This window comes from Acanthopagrus latus, chromosome 13 (assembly GCF_904848185.1).
Source record: "Acanthopagrus latus isolate v.2019 chromosome 13, fAcaLat1.1, whole genome shotgun sequence".
NCBI classification, from domain to species: Eukaryota; Metazoa; Chordata; class Actinopteri; order Spariformes; family Sparidae; genus Acanthopagrus; species Acanthopagrus latus.
The window spans coordinates 3773839-3788650 of record NC_051051.1 but is presented as its reverse complement, the minus strand read 5'-3'; the positions used below and the strand labels follow the sequence as shown (position 1 = coordinate 3788650).

The following is a 14812-nucleotide window of genomic DNA, read 5'->3' as shown; positions in this document are numbered from 1 at the left end:
TTATGGCACAGCCGGCACGTACACATATTCCCACTAGAGGGCATGCACTCATCATATTACCACAGTGTAGTTTGTGTCCTGTCTGGTGTATTGTGAAGCTGTGTCTTCATTAATCACATCAGGTTTTACAAGATCTGACAGAGGCATCTGGTGATGCTCATTAATCTTGAGAACATAATGTGAATATACTAGCCGTACAAAGGTTAAACATATCAATTCATTTTGTGCATTAATCAAAGTTCAGTGCAAATTCATTGAATTGCTCAATCTGCTGAGAATAACCTCTGACCTCATGTGAACTAATCAGGATCATCAGCAGTTTAATCACACATCTGCTCGGTCACATGAAACTCAGAAGTGAATATATATAAAACAGAAGGTACCAAACTTTTTAAAAACTTTTTTATGTTCAAATTAAAAAATATTTAATGATGCAGTTTTTGCATCATGTTCCATGAGGATACATTTATCATTAAAATGCTCACGGATAGCCGAAATATAATGGTTCAGGCTAGCTGTAGTGAATGACAAAGTAATGACGCTGATTTGAACAAACTTCAACAGATTAATGATCAATTGACCAAAGCCAAAAAGATGGAGATGCATTAGTAAATTGTACACAATACAACTTTAATTCAATCACATCCACATGAAAGTGTCTGCAGTACAGTTCTCACATCCTTCTTGACCTTCTGGTGACACGTTTCTGCTGACAGACATTATTTGGAAAGCATACAGTCACTGTTCTTTAATCCCCTATTTTATTTTTTTAATGTAATGGTTATGTGCCAATTTTATTTTTCCTGACCAGTGCCAGGGCTCGAGTTTTGATCTCTTTAGTTTTCAAAGAATATATGATAGGATTGATGCAGGGTGGGAGGCAAGAGGCCAGTGACAGGCTCAGCACACGCTGGTCCGGGTCGACAGTGCCCCCATAAAGCCCGATTAAGAATATGCTGAATATGGGAATGTAAAACACAGCAACAAGGATGAGGTGCTCAATGCAAGTAGTGAGAGCCTTTATTCCACTGCTGACTGATTTCATCCTGAACACAGCCACCAGGATGCTGAAATAGGACAGAAGAATAAAAGTAAAAGGCACCATCAGATTGACAATGCTAGCAGTGGAAGCAACAGTCCACTGCATTGTGAAATCATTACAGGCCAGTCTGAACACAGGCGCATAGTCGCAGAAATAGCTGAACACCCTGACAGAGTCACAAAAAGACAGTCGAGTCATTATACTTGTCGCAAATATATCTAATGAGAGAACATAAAGCCAAGACAGACTGACCATGCAGCTCATGATCCGTAATGTGTTGAATGAGTTGTGACGCAGAGGGAAACATATCACGATCAACCTGTCATAGGCAAGTATAGCCAGTGCATATGACTCCAGAGGTAAAGCAGCGTAGTAGACACACATTTGAACCAAACACAGGTTGAATGGAACAAAGTTATCCTTCAAGAGGAACGTCTTAATCATGCCTGGAATAACGCTCGTGTTTAAGATCACATCAATCACTGCGAGGTTGATAACAGCCAGAAACTTTGGAGTGTGTAAACATGGATTAAAAGCAATCATACAGATCAAGAAACTGTTGAACAGTACAGTCACCACATAGACAAATGCTAGAAAGATGATGTAGACGCTGATGAAGGGAAATGTCTGAAATCCAATGATATAGAAGCCTGGAGGATGAATGATGAGAGAGTCGTTTAAAGCGGTCCTGAGAAAAGACATCACTGATCTCCACAGCCTGTGTGCTGGAGGTCAGACTCAGCTCTCCAGTCTGACAAAGAGAAAAACATATCATTTTTTATGCCATGCTGATGAGCATGTTTACATTTTAATATGCTGTAAACCAGTGACGGTGGCTCACCTGATGTTCTCTTACAGATTGTTCAGCAGCAGCTCTGTTAGATGCTGCATGTAAAAGCAGCACACAGACGACTGCAGGTCTGACCTGCGTACACACTGAAATACTGTTCTCACTGATCTCATGAGAGAGAGCTTCCAGCTGATACTGACTGTTCATTTCATAATGCCCCAATAATGATGTCATCCATGATGAGCAGGTTGTAGCTGACTCTAATCTCAAAACAAACATCTAAATGCTTGTTCTGATGATGATTTAGTGAGTTTGGTCCAGTTGAAGAGCTCTGTTGTGCCTCCCTGATCTCCTCACTGACCTCTTGTGACAGCAGAATGATTATACAGAACTTAGAAAATCTTTTGTGATGTTTGTTTGTACAAAGAGAGCAACAACAATGATGCAGCTTTTGCATCATGTTCCATGAGGATACATTTATCATTAAAACACTTGTGGATAGCCGAAACAAACGTTTCAGTCTGGCAGTAGTGAATGACAAAGTAATGATGCTGATTTGAACAAACTTCAACAGATTAATGATCAATTGACCAAAGCCGAAAAGATGGAGATGCATTAGTAAATTGTACACAATGCAACTTTAATTCAATCACATCCACATGAAAGTGTCTGCAGTACAGTTCTCATATCCTGCTTGACCTTCTGGTGACACGTTTCTGCTGACAGACATTATTGGAAAGCGTACAGTCACTGTTCTTTATTCACCTCTTTTAAGTTTTTATTGTGATGGTTATGTGCCAATTTTATTTTTCCTGACCAGTGCCAGGGCTCGAGTTTTGATCTCTTTAGTTTTCAAAGAATATACGATAGGATTGATGCAGGGTGGGAGGCAAGAGGCCAGTGACAGGCTCAGCACACGCTGGTCCGGGTCGACGGTGCCCCCATAAAGCCCGATTAAGAATATGCTGAATATGGGAATGTAAAACACAACAACAAGGATGAGGTGCTCAATGCAAGTAGTGAGAGCCTTTATTCCATTGCTGACTGATTTCATCCTGAACACAGTCACCAGGATGCTGAAATAGGACAGAAGAATAAAAGAAAAAGGCCCCAGCACATTCACAATGCTAGCAGTTGAAGCAACAGTCCACTGCATTGTGAAATCATTACAGGCCAGTCTGAACACAGGCGCATAGTCGCAGAAATAGCTGAACACCCTGACAGAGTCACAAAAAGACAGTCGAGTCATTATACCTGTCGCAAATATATCTACTGAGAGAACATAAACCCAAGACAGACTGACCATGCAGCTCATGATCCGTAATGTGTTGAATGAGTTGTGACGCAGAGGGAAACATATCACGATCAACCTGTCATAGGCAAGTATAGCCAGTGCATGTGACTCCAGAGGTAAAGCAGCGTAGTAGACACACATTTGAACCAAACACAGGTTGAATGGAACAAAGTTATCCTTCAAGAGGAACGTCTTAATCATGCCTGGAATAACGCTCGTGTTTAAGATCACATCAATCACTGCGAGGTTGATAACAGCCAGAAACTTTGGAGTGTGTAAACATGGATTAAAAGCAATCATACAGATCAAGAAACTGTTGAACAGTACAGTCACCACATAGACAAATGCTAGAAAGATGATGTAGACGCTGATGAAGGGAAATGTCTGAAATCCAATGATATAGAAGCCTGGAGGATGAATGATGAGAGAGTCGTTTAAAGTGGTCCTGAGAAAAGACATCACTGATCTCCACAGCCTGTGTGCTGGAGGTCAGACTCAGCTCTCCAGTCTGACAAAGAGAAAAACATATCATTTTTTATGCCATGCTGATGAGCATGTTTACATTTTAATATGCTGTAAATCAGTGACGGTGGCTCACCTGATGTTCTCTTACAGATTGTTCAGCAGCAGCTCTGTTAGATGCTGCATGTAAAAGCAGCACACAGACGACTGCAGGTCTGACCTGCGTACACACTGAAATACTGTCCTCATCGATCTCTTGAGAGAGAGCTTCCAGCTGATACTGACAATTCATTTCATAATGCCCTGATAATGATGTCATCCATGATGAGCAGGTTGCAGCTGACTCTAATCTCAAAACAAACATCTAAATGCTTGTTCTGATGATGATTTAGTGAGTTTGGTCCAGTTGAAGAGCTCTGTTGTGCCTCCCTGATCTCCTCACTGACCTCTTGTGACAGCAGAATGATTATACAGAACTTAGAAAATGTTTTGTGATGTTTGTTTGTACAAAGAGAGCAAACAGCACAGTGTTCCCTAAAGTTTTATTCAAGAATTAACAGGCCGAGGTTCTCATGGGCCAAATGTTTGATGCCATCACCAGAGAAAGCTTTGCTGTAACAAACAAACATACATTTACTGTTTAAACTTGAGATTAATTAAACTCTGCGGCACCTATTAACATTTTGGGTACGTGGTTAAAAATATTAATAAGTATTAAGAAACATTGTTTAATGACCTTTACTGATCAGCATGTCTGAGCCAAGGTCAGTATTGGCCTGATTTAATTCAGTTCATAAGATAAATCATTATATTTCACTTGTGGGAACATAATGTATTACTTTTAGTCTTTTGTGTTGACAGATTTCTTCCCTCTGGTGAGTTGGTACATTAAGTTTCCTCCTGTTAGTAACACTGATGAGTACTTACTGCCTTGTTCACATCTGTGAGCTTTACAACACATCAGTCATTAATACATAGTGGATATGCAGTTTTTGGGCAGAGAATGAAACACACATGTCAACTAATGATATTAAACTTGCAGGAAAGAAAGAGACTGATGGACCGACCCATCTGTCAGTGGCAAAACCGAACTGACTGTCATGATCCTCATCATGGCAGCCCTCCCTTATCTCTTTACATGTGTGTGTTGTCATTCCCAGTCTGTATAATTCATCCTGTGTCTCTCCACCGTCTGTTCTGTGTGTATGCATGTGGGCGTGGTCTCGTTCTACAGGCAGCACCAGGTGAATCCACTTCAGTAATCAACCCTCCTATAAAGCCTGTGGATTCCGTCCTACTCGTCGCCAGATCGTTCCATCAGTCTACGTGGCTGTTTGCGTCCTGGCTCCTCTGTGTTTTTGCCTTCGTGTTCTATCTATTAGCTTGTGTAGCTAATACCTCTGTGTTCTTACCTATGTGTTCCTCCCACTGATCTCGTGTGTGCTACTTCCCTCCCTGCCTGTCGACCTGCCTGCCCGTTGCCTGCTCTCCTGTGTTTCCCCTCAGTGTGAGTACACTCAAGAGATGGACCACACTGCGCTGTGCCACAGTGCCGCCATTACCATGTGGCAGACATCAAGACACTCTCACTCTCCCCCTCACTGTTGACTTCACGAGCCATGTCTGAATCCCAGGACAACGCACCACCCCTCCCCCTTGCACTTGTCTGCACAGTGAACATTAAAACAACTTGTTATTCACTGTTGAACTTGTTGTTTGAGTCGTGCACTTGGGTCCAGGCTCTGTACAAACCATAACAGAACGATTTGGCCATGTTGGACCCAGCCGACTCAGGTTCACAGGTGACGAACCTTAAACATGCTGTGTCTTCCCAAGCAATTATGCTTGGACATCATGACCAGACACTGCATGGGATCATGGATTCCCTCGCCAATCTGACCTCAAGTGGTCAGCTCTAGCAAAATGACCCACCTGTGCCTAATCTCTCCCCAGCAGTACCAGTGGGCACCTTTCTTCCATGTGAGTCATTCGTTCCAGCCCCTGAACATCACGACAGTAACTGAGGTGACTGTAAGTATTTCCTTTTCCAGTGTTCCCTAGTTTGTGAATTACAACCATTTACTTATAGTACTGACAGAGCTAAAATTGTTGGGTTTGCTCACGTGGAGGGCTAAGGCCTAGGGGACGGCATTTTGGCATAGCCCACTCACTGCCAGTGCCACTTTTGAACTATTTTCAAACGATATGACTTCTGTTTTTGACCATCCCATTACCAGCCATGACGCCAACAAACTGGCCTCAGCCCAAGTCATGCAAACAGCTCCAGAGGTTCCTGGGCTACGCAAATTTCTATCGCCGTTTCATCAGAAACTACAGTTAGGTAGTTGTCCCGTCAACCCAACTCACAACTCTTTCTGTGCCTTTTGTCTGGTCTCCTGCAGCGGAGGAGGCTTTCATGGACCTGAAAAGACGCTAGTCCTCAGCCTCCGTCGTGGTTCAGCCAGACCCTCCCTGTCTGTTTGTGGTTGAAGTCGACACATCAGATATTGTTGTGGGCGCAGTGCTGTCCCAAAGAACCTCAGGTGACAACAAGCTACATCCCTGTGCCTTCTTTTCCAAGAAACTGTCACCTGTGGAGCGAAACTATGATGTGGGAAACCAGGAACTGCTTGCTGTAAAGTTGGTGCTTGAGGAGTGGAGACACTGGCTGGAGGGGACGGACTCACCTTTCACGGTATGGACCAATCATGAAAGTTTGGCTTACATGATTGGTCCATTCAAAGTGCTAAACATTTGAACTCTCGCCAAGCCTGGTCGGCTTTGTTCTTTGGCTGGTTCAAGTTTAACCTTACTTACCGGCCAGGGAGCAAGAATGTTAAGCCTGACGTTTTATCCAGATAGTTTCACGATGACAGGGGCAGACCACCTGTGCCAGACATCATTCTCCCTCCATCTTGTCTTATTGGCTCCCTGACTTGGGAGATTGAGTCCTTGGTAAGGACAGCTCTTTGTGCTACCCCAGATCCTGGTGGTGGTCCCCAGGATAGCCTGTCTCTGTCCATCCTCAGGTCCTCCAGTGGGGTAACACATCTCGGTTCAACTGCCATCCTGGTACTTTCTGCACCTTGACTCTTCTACAATGCCACTTCTGGTGGCCAACCATGTCATCTGACACTTGTGAGTATGTCAAGGCCTGTACTGTATACCCCCCTGAGGGATGGCGACCCATCGGCCACCGGCTGGTCTTCTCCGTCCGCTTCCGGTACCTGGCCGTCCATGGTCCCACATTGCCTCGGACTTCGTGACCAGATTGCCACCATGCCAAGGTAAAGACACTATACTAACAATTGTGGATAATTTTTCCAAAGCTGTATATTTTGTGGCCCTTCCTTAACTGCCCTCATGTGCTCCAGATCCATGGGATTCCAGCGGACATCACGTCAGACAGAGGCCCCCAGTTTTTGTCACAGTGTGGAAGGAGAAGGAGACCGCTCTCCGCTGCATATGTGCTCAGAACCCAGCCTCATGGAGTACTCACCTCGCCTGGGTGGAGTACTCACACAAGTCCCTAACATCAGCAGCTACTGGTATGACACCATTTGAAGCCTCGGTAGGCCACTTACCACCTCTGTTCCCTTCCCAGAAACAGGAGATTGCTGTACCATCGGTTCAGCTCAACCTTCACAGGATCTGCAGAATCTGGGGGGAGACCAGAGTGGCTCTCCTGCGCAGCCAGGTCCAGAACAGGAGGTCGGCTGACCGGCGGCATACTCCTGCTCCAGAGTACAAACTGGGACAAAAGGTTTGGTTGAATGCGGAGGACATTCACCTCAGAGTGGCTTCAAAGAAACTCTCCCAGATTCACTGGTCCATTTGAAGTAGAAACCATTGTAAATCCCTCTGCTGTTCGCCCCAGTCTCCCTGTGTCTTATCGATGGACACCCAGCCTTCACAGTCAGTCGCATTGTGGATGTTTGTCGTAGGGAACGTGGGTGCCAATACCTGGCTGACTGGGAGGGATATGGACCCGAGGAGAGGAGCTGGATGACTCAGAGGGCTTATCCTGGATCCTGGAGGGGGTGGGGGGCCTCTCGATTCACTCCTGCTCATTGCCAGATCATTTCATCAGTCTACGGGAGTGTTTGCGTTCTGGCTCCTCTGTGTTTTTGCCTTTGTGTTCTATCTATTAGCTTGTGTAGCTAATACCTCTGTCTCCTCCCACCTCACCTCAGATTGCCATGCGTGCCTCGTGATCTCGTATGTGCTACTTCCCTGCCTGCCTGTGAGTTAGCTCGAGAGACGGAACCCACTGTGCTGCGCCACAGCGCCGCCACATCAAGACACTCTCTCTTTCCCCCTCACTGGTGAGTCCACAAGCCATGTCTGGATCCCGGGACAATGCCCCAGCCCTCCCACTTGCACTTGTCTGCACATTGAACATGGAAAAGACTTGCTATTCACTGTTAAACCTGTTGTTTTAGTTGTGCATTTGGGTCCAGGCTCTGTGCAAACCATAAGACTTACTGATCAGCAGCTTTTGTAATTTCTTTGTTTTTCATGTAGTGCTGTTACAGATTATGAAAATCACAGTGTAATTTATGGCACAGCCGGCACGTACACATATTCCCACTAGAGGGCATGCACTCATCATATTACCACAGTGTAGTTTGTGTCCTGTCTGGTGTATTGTGAAGCTGTGTCTTCATTAAGCACATCAGGTTTTACAAGATCTGACAGAGGCATCTGGTGATGCTCATTAATCTTGAGAACATAATGTGAATATACTAGCCGTACAAAGGTTAAACATATCAATTCATTTTGTGCATTAATCAAAGTTCAGTACAAATTCATTAAATTGCTCAATCTGCTGAGAATAACCTCTGACCTCATGTGAACTAATCAGGATCATCAGCAGTTTAATCACACATCTGCTCGGTCACATGAAACTCAGAAGTGAATATATATAAAACGGAAGGTCATGTCATGTCATTATCCGTAACCGCTTATCCCTTTCCATGGGGTCACGGGGTGTTGCTGCTGGAGCCAATCCCAGCCTTGTCTCAGGGCAAGGGCAGGGTACTCCCTAGACAAGTCGCCAGCTCATCGCAGGGCCCTCACTAGTGAGCAATGGGGGGTTCAGTATCTTGCTCAAAGACACTTCGACATGCAGCTCAGCCTTGCCCTGAGCCGGGATTTGAATTAGCGAACAGCCGCCCTTTAAAACAGAAGGTACCAAACTTTTTAAAAACTTTTTTATGTTCAAATTAAAAAATATTTAATGATGCAGTTTTTGCATCATGTTCCATGAGGATACATTTATCATTAAAATGCTCACGGATAGCCAAAATATAATGGTTCAGGCTAGCAGTAGTGAATGACAAAGTAATGACGCTGATTTGAACAAACTTCAACAGATTAATGATCAATTGACCAAAGCTGAAAAGATGGAGATGCATTAGTAAATTGTACACAATACAACTTTAATTCAATCACATCCACATGAAAGTGTCTGCAGTACAGTTCTCACATCCTGCTTGACCTTCTGGTGACACGTTTCTGCTGACAGACATTATTTGGAAAGCATACAGTCACTGTTCTTTGTTCCCCTATTTTATTTTTCAATGTAATGGTTATGTGCCAATTTTATTTTTCCTGACCAGTGCCAGGGCTCGAGTTTTGATCTCTTTAGTTTTAAAAGAATATATGATAGGGTTGATGCAGGGTGGGAGGCAAGAGGCCAGTGACAGGCTCAGCACACGCTGGTCCGGGTCGACGGTGCCCCCATAAAGCCCGATTAAGAATATGCTGAATATGGGAATGTAAAACACAACAACAAGGATGAGGTGCTCAATGCAAGTAGTGAGAGCCTTTATTCCATTGCTGACTGATTTCATCCTGAACACAGTCACCAGGATGCTGAAATAGGACAGAAGAATAAAAGTAAAAGGCCCCATCAGATGCACAATACTAGCAGTTGAAGCAACAGTCCACTGCATTGTGAAATCATTACAGGCCAGTCTGAACACAGGCGCATAGTCGCAGAAATAGCTGAACACCCTGACAGAGTCACAAAAAGACAGTCGAGTCATTATACCTGCCGCAAATATATCTACTGAGAGAACATAAACCCAAGACAGACTGACCATGCAGCTCATGATCCGTAATGTGTTGAATGAGTTGTGACGCAGAGGGAAACATATTGCAATCAACCTGTCATAGGCGAGTATAGCCAGTGCATATGACTCCAGAGGTAAAGCAGCGTAGTAGACACACATTTGAACCAAACACAGGTTGAATGGAACAAAGTTATCCTTCAAGAGGAACGTCTTAATCATGCCTGGAATAACGCTCGTGTTTAAGATCACATCAATCACTGCGAGGTTGATAACAGCCAGAAACTTTGGAGTGTGTAAACATGGATTAAAAGCAATTATATAGATCAAGAAACTGTTGAACAGTACAGTCACCACATAGACAAATGCTAGAAAGATGATGTAGACGCTGATGAAGGGAAATGTCTGAAATCCAATGATATAGAAGCCTGGAGGATGAATGATGAGAGAGTCGTTTAAAGTGGTCCTGAGAAAAGACATCACTGATCTCCACAGCCTGTGTGCTGGAGGTCAGACTCAGCTCTCCAGTCTGACAAAGAGAAAAACATATCATTTTCTTATGCCATGCTGATGAGCATGTTTACATTTTAATATGCTGTAAATCAGTGACGGTGGCTCACCTGATGTTCTCTTACAGATTGTTCAGCAGCAGCTCTGTTAGATGCTGCATGTAAAAGCAGCACACAGACGACTGCAGGTCTGACCTGCGTACACACTGAAATACTGTCCTCATTTATAATGCCCCAATAATGACGTCATCCATGATGAGCAGGTTGTAGCTGACTCTAATCTCAAAACAAACATCTAAATGCTTGTTCTGATGATGATTTAGTGAGTTTGGTCCAGTTGAAGAGCTCTGTTGTGCCTCCCTGATCTCCTCACTGACCTCTTGTGACAGCAGAATGATTATACAGAACTTAGAAAATGTTTTGTGATGTTTGTTTGTACAAAGAGAGCAAACAGCACAGTGTTCCCTAAAGTTTTATTCAAGAATTAACAGGCCAAGGTTTTCGTGGGCCAACATTTTTTTGCTATTTCTGGAGAATGCTTTGCTGTGACAAACATACATTTACTGTTTAAACTTGAGACTAATGAAACTCTGCATCACCTATTAACATTTTGGATATGTGCTGAAAAATATTAATAAGTATTAAGGATCATGTTGGATCAATATTGTCACAGATGGTTCATAAAATTGCAGCAACTAAGAAACATTGTTTAATGACTTTTACTGATCAGCATGTCTGAGCCAAGGTCAGTATTGGCCTGATTTAAGTCAGTTCACAAGATAAATCATTATAGTTCACTTGTGGGAACATAATGTATTACTTTTAGTCTTTTGTGTTGACAGATTTCTTCCCTCTGGTGAGTTGGTACATTAAGTTTCCTCCTGTTAGTGACACTGATGAGTACTTACTGCCTTGTTCACATCTGTGAGCTTTATAACACATCAGTTATTAATAGTAGTGGATATGCAGAGTTTGGGCAGAGAATGAAACACACATGTCAACTAATGATATTAATCTTGCAGAAAAGAAAGAGACAAATGGCAAAACAGAACTCACTGCTCAGCAGCTTTCATGATTTCTTTGTTTTTCATGTAGTGCTGTTACAGATTATTAAAGTCTGTTTGTAATTCATGGCACAGCCGGCACTTACACATAATCCCACTAGAGGGCATAAACTTATCATATTACCACAGTGTAGTTTGTGTCCTGTCTGGTGTATTGTGAAGCTGTGTCTTTGAAACCATATGAGTAAGTTATCTTTAAGCACATCACATTTTATTACAAGATCTGCTTGAGGTATCTGCTGTAGTTCTTAAGAACATGATGTAAATATACTAGCCGTACAAATGTTAAACATATAAATTCACTTAATGCACTAATCAGAGTTCAGTCCACGAGTATTAAATTGCTCAACACAATGAGAATAACCTCTGACATCATGTGAACTAATTAGGATCATCAGCAGTTTAATCACACATCTGCTCGGTCACATGAAACTCAAAAGTGAATACATATATACAAAACAGAAGGTACTAAACTTTTTAAAAACTTTTTTTATGCTCAAATTGAACAACATTTAATGATGCAGCTTTTGCATCATGTTCCATGAGGATACATTTTCATTAAAACACTCGCGGATAGCCAAAATATAATGGTTCAGTTTAGCTGTAGTGAATGACAAAGTAATGACACTGATTTGAACAAACTTCAACAGATTAATGATCAATTGACCAAAGCCAAAAAGATGGAGATGCATTAGTAAATTGTACACAATACAACTTTAATTCAATCACATCCACATGAAAGTGTCTGTAGTACAGTTCTCACATCCTTCTTGACCTTCTGGCGACACGTTTCTGCTGACAGACATTATTCAGAAAGCGTACAGTCACTGTTCTTTATTCACCTCTTTTAAGTTTTTATTGTGATGGTTATGTGCCAATTTTATTTTTCCTGACCAGTGCCAGGGCTCGAGTTTTGATCTCTTTAGTTTTCAAAGAATATATGATAGGATTGATGCAGGGTGGGAGGCAAGAGGCCAGTGACAGGCTCAGCACACGCTGGTCCGGGTCGACGGTGCCCCCATAAAGCCCGATTAAGAATATGCTGAATATGGGAATGTAAAACACAGCAACAAGGATGAGGTGCTCAATGCAAGTAGTGAGAGCCTTTATTCCATTGCTGACTGATTTCATCCTGAACACAGCCACCAGGATGCTGAAATAGGACAGAAGAATAAAAGAAAAAGGCCCCAGCACATTGACAATGCTAGCAGTGGAAGCAACAGTCCACTGCATTGTGAAATCATTACAGGCCAGTCTGAACACAGGCGCATAGTCGCAGAAATAGCTGAACACCCTGACAGAGTCACAAAAAGACAGTCGAGTCATTATACCTGTCGCAAATATATCTACTGAGAGAACATAAAGCCAAGACAGACTGACCATGCAGCTCATGATCCGTAATGTGTTGAATGAGTTGTGACGCAGAGGGAAACATATCACGATCAACCTGTCATAGGCGAGTATAGCCAGCGCGTATGACTCCAGAGGTAAAGCAGCGTAGTAGACACACATTTGAACCAAACACAGGTTGAATGGAACAAAGTTATCCTTCAAGAGGAACGTCTTAATCATGCCTGGAATAACGCTCGTGTTTAAGATCACATCAATCACTGCGAGGTTGATAACAGCCAGAAACTTTGGAGTGTGTAAACATGGATTCAAAACAATCATACAGATCAAGAAACTGTTGAACAGTACAGTCACCACATAGACAACTGCTAGAAAGATGATGTAGACGCTGATGAAGGGAAATGTCTGAAATCCAATGATATAGAAGCCTGGAGGATGAATGATGAGAGAGTCGTTTAAAGTGGTCCTGAGAAAAGACATCACTGATCTCCACAGCCTGTGTGCTGGAGGTCAGACTCAGCTCTCCAGTCTGACAAAGAGAAAAACATATCATTTTTTATGCCATGCTGATGAGCATGTTTACATTTTAATATGCTGTAAATCAGTGACGGTGGCTCACCTGATGTTCTCTTACAGATTGTTCAGCAGCAGCTCTGTTAGATGCTGCATGTAAAAGCAGCACACAGACGACTGCAGGTCTGACCTGCGTACACACTGAAATACTGTCCTCATTGATCTCTTGAGAGAGAGCTTCCAGCTGATACTGACAATTCATTTCATAATGCCCCGATAATGATGTCATCCATGATGAGCAGGTTGCAGCTGACTCTAATCTCAATCCCTCCGTGGTTTTCGTGGGCCAAAATTTCAATGCTGTCACCGGAGAACACTTCACTGTATCAAACAAATATAAATTTACTGTTTAAACTTGAGACTAATGAAACTCTACGGCACCTATTAACATCTTGGGTACATGGGGAAAAATGTTAATAAGTATTTAGGATCATGCTTTGACAGGTTTTAGTAAGTTTCAGCTAAATCTTATCTTAGATCAAGTAGTTTGCTGTGACCTTGTTGAACCGAAAGGAGCTGTACAGTGTTTGAAACTAAGATGGTGGAATTTGCAGAAGAATGTGTGCAAAGAGTTCAATGATGACCCATTAAAACACACCTGATAATTACACACCTCTCTGGTGTTAGGGAATCAGGCCTCAGTCCCCCTTTCAGCTTGATTATCATTGCATACAGGAATGTGGGATCACAGTACAGCCACCTCCTCTGTGTAAACCCAACCACTCCCTGCCCGCTGCTACACCCATTTTAACATTCATTCATTTGATACCTCACACCACCTGTGATGAAATAAAAGTTGGTAAGGTAGCATGAATCGGTTGATTTTAGGGATCTGCGTCGACCTTGGACAGGAGAACATGCATCAAAGTATGGGACAGAAAAACAGCGTGCTCAACTATTAAGAGCAACACTTGACTGTTAGTGAAGTTAGTCTGAAAAAGAAAAGAAAAGAAATGCTGAATTTTCATAATAAATATTCATATAAAATAGAAAAAGCACTAAAATCCAATGACAAGTGGTGTGTCTTAAATGTCCCATTCAGTTACACAGTTCGGCATTGTTTTGGAATCAGTGGACACATGACATGGAATCCATTGAAAAAAAAAAGCTAGATTTTCATAATAAATATTCATATAACATAGAAAAATCAATTAAATGTACCAAAAGAAGTATGTCATATTTGTCTCTTTTAGTTACACAATTCGGCATTGGTTTGGAGTCACTGGGTCACATGACATGGAACTATTGAAAAGAAATGCTGATTTCCATAATAAATGTTCATATAGAATAGAAAAAGCGCTAAAACCCAACGATAAGAGGTGTGTCTTAATTATCCTGTTTGGTTACACAATTCGGCATTGGTTTCGAGTAACTGGGCCACATGACATGGAATTTATTGAAAAGAAAAGCTGGATTTTCATAATAAATAATCATATATAATAGAAAAAGCAATAAAATGTAATCAAAAGAAGTGTGTCATATTTGTCTCTTTTAGTTACATAATTCGGCATTGGTTTGGAGTAACTGGGTCACATGACATGGAAGCTATTGAAAAGAAATGCTGGATTTTCATAATAAATAATCATACACAATAGAAAAAAACACTAAAATCGAATGAGCGCTACATAAAATTAATGAATTATTATTATTATTA

The 14812-nt window shown here is 42.3% G+C and overlaps 4 protein-coding genes across 4 annotated transcripts; all 4 read right to left on the bottom strand.

Annotated features, from left to right (window-relative positions):
- Positions 1 to 444: 444 nt before the first annotated feature.
- Positions 445 to 1863, bottom strand: LOC119031448 (olfactory receptor 2AT4-like). Its single transcript, XM_037119935.1, has one exon. The coding sequence runs from the start codon at positions 1742 to 1744 to the stop codon at positions 782 to 784; it is 963 nt and encodes a 320-aa protein (XP_036975830.1). The 5' UTR covers positions 1745 to 1863; the 3' UTR covers positions 445 to 781.
- A 759-nt stretch (positions 1864 to 2622) lies between these two features.
- On the bottom strand, positions 2623 to 3833 carry LOC119031473 (olfactory receptor 2AT4-like). The gene is made up of 2 exons (XM_037119973.1): positions 3725 to 3833; positions 2623 to 3634 (listed from the first exon to the last, which is right to left on the bottom strand). The coding sequence occupies exon 2, from the start codon at positions 3583 to 3585 to the stop codon at positions 2623 to 2625; it is 963 nt and encodes a 320-aa protein (XP_036975868.1). The 5' UTR covers positions 3586 to 3634; positions 3725 to 3833.
- A 5346-nt stretch (positions 3834 to 9179) lies between these two features.
- Positions 9180 to 10803, bottom strand: LOC119031446 (olfactory receptor 2AT4-like). Its single transcript, XM_037119933.1, has 2 exons — positions 10283 to 10803; positions 9180 to 10191 (listed from the first exon to the last, which is right to left on the bottom strand). Exon 2 carries the CDS (start codon positions 10140 to 10142, stop codon positions 9180 to 9182), a length of 963 nt encoding a protein of 320 aa, XP_036975828.1. The 5' UTR covers positions 10143 to 10191; positions 10283 to 10803.
- A 1207-nt stretch (positions 10804 to 12010) lies between these two features.
- Positions 12011 to 13425, bottom strand: LOC119031450 (olfactory receptor 2AT4-like). Its single transcript, XM_037119942.1, has 2 exons — positions 13205 to 13425; positions 12011 to 13114 (listed from the first exon to the last, which is right to left on the bottom strand). Exon 2 carries the CDS (start codon positions 13063 to 13065, stop codon positions 12103 to 12105), a length of 963 nt encoding a protein of 320 aa, XP_036975837.1. The 5' UTR covers positions 13066 to 13114; positions 13205 to 13425; the 3' UTR covers positions 12011 to 12102.
- Between the last annotated feature and the right edge of the window lie 1387 nt (positions 13426 to 14812).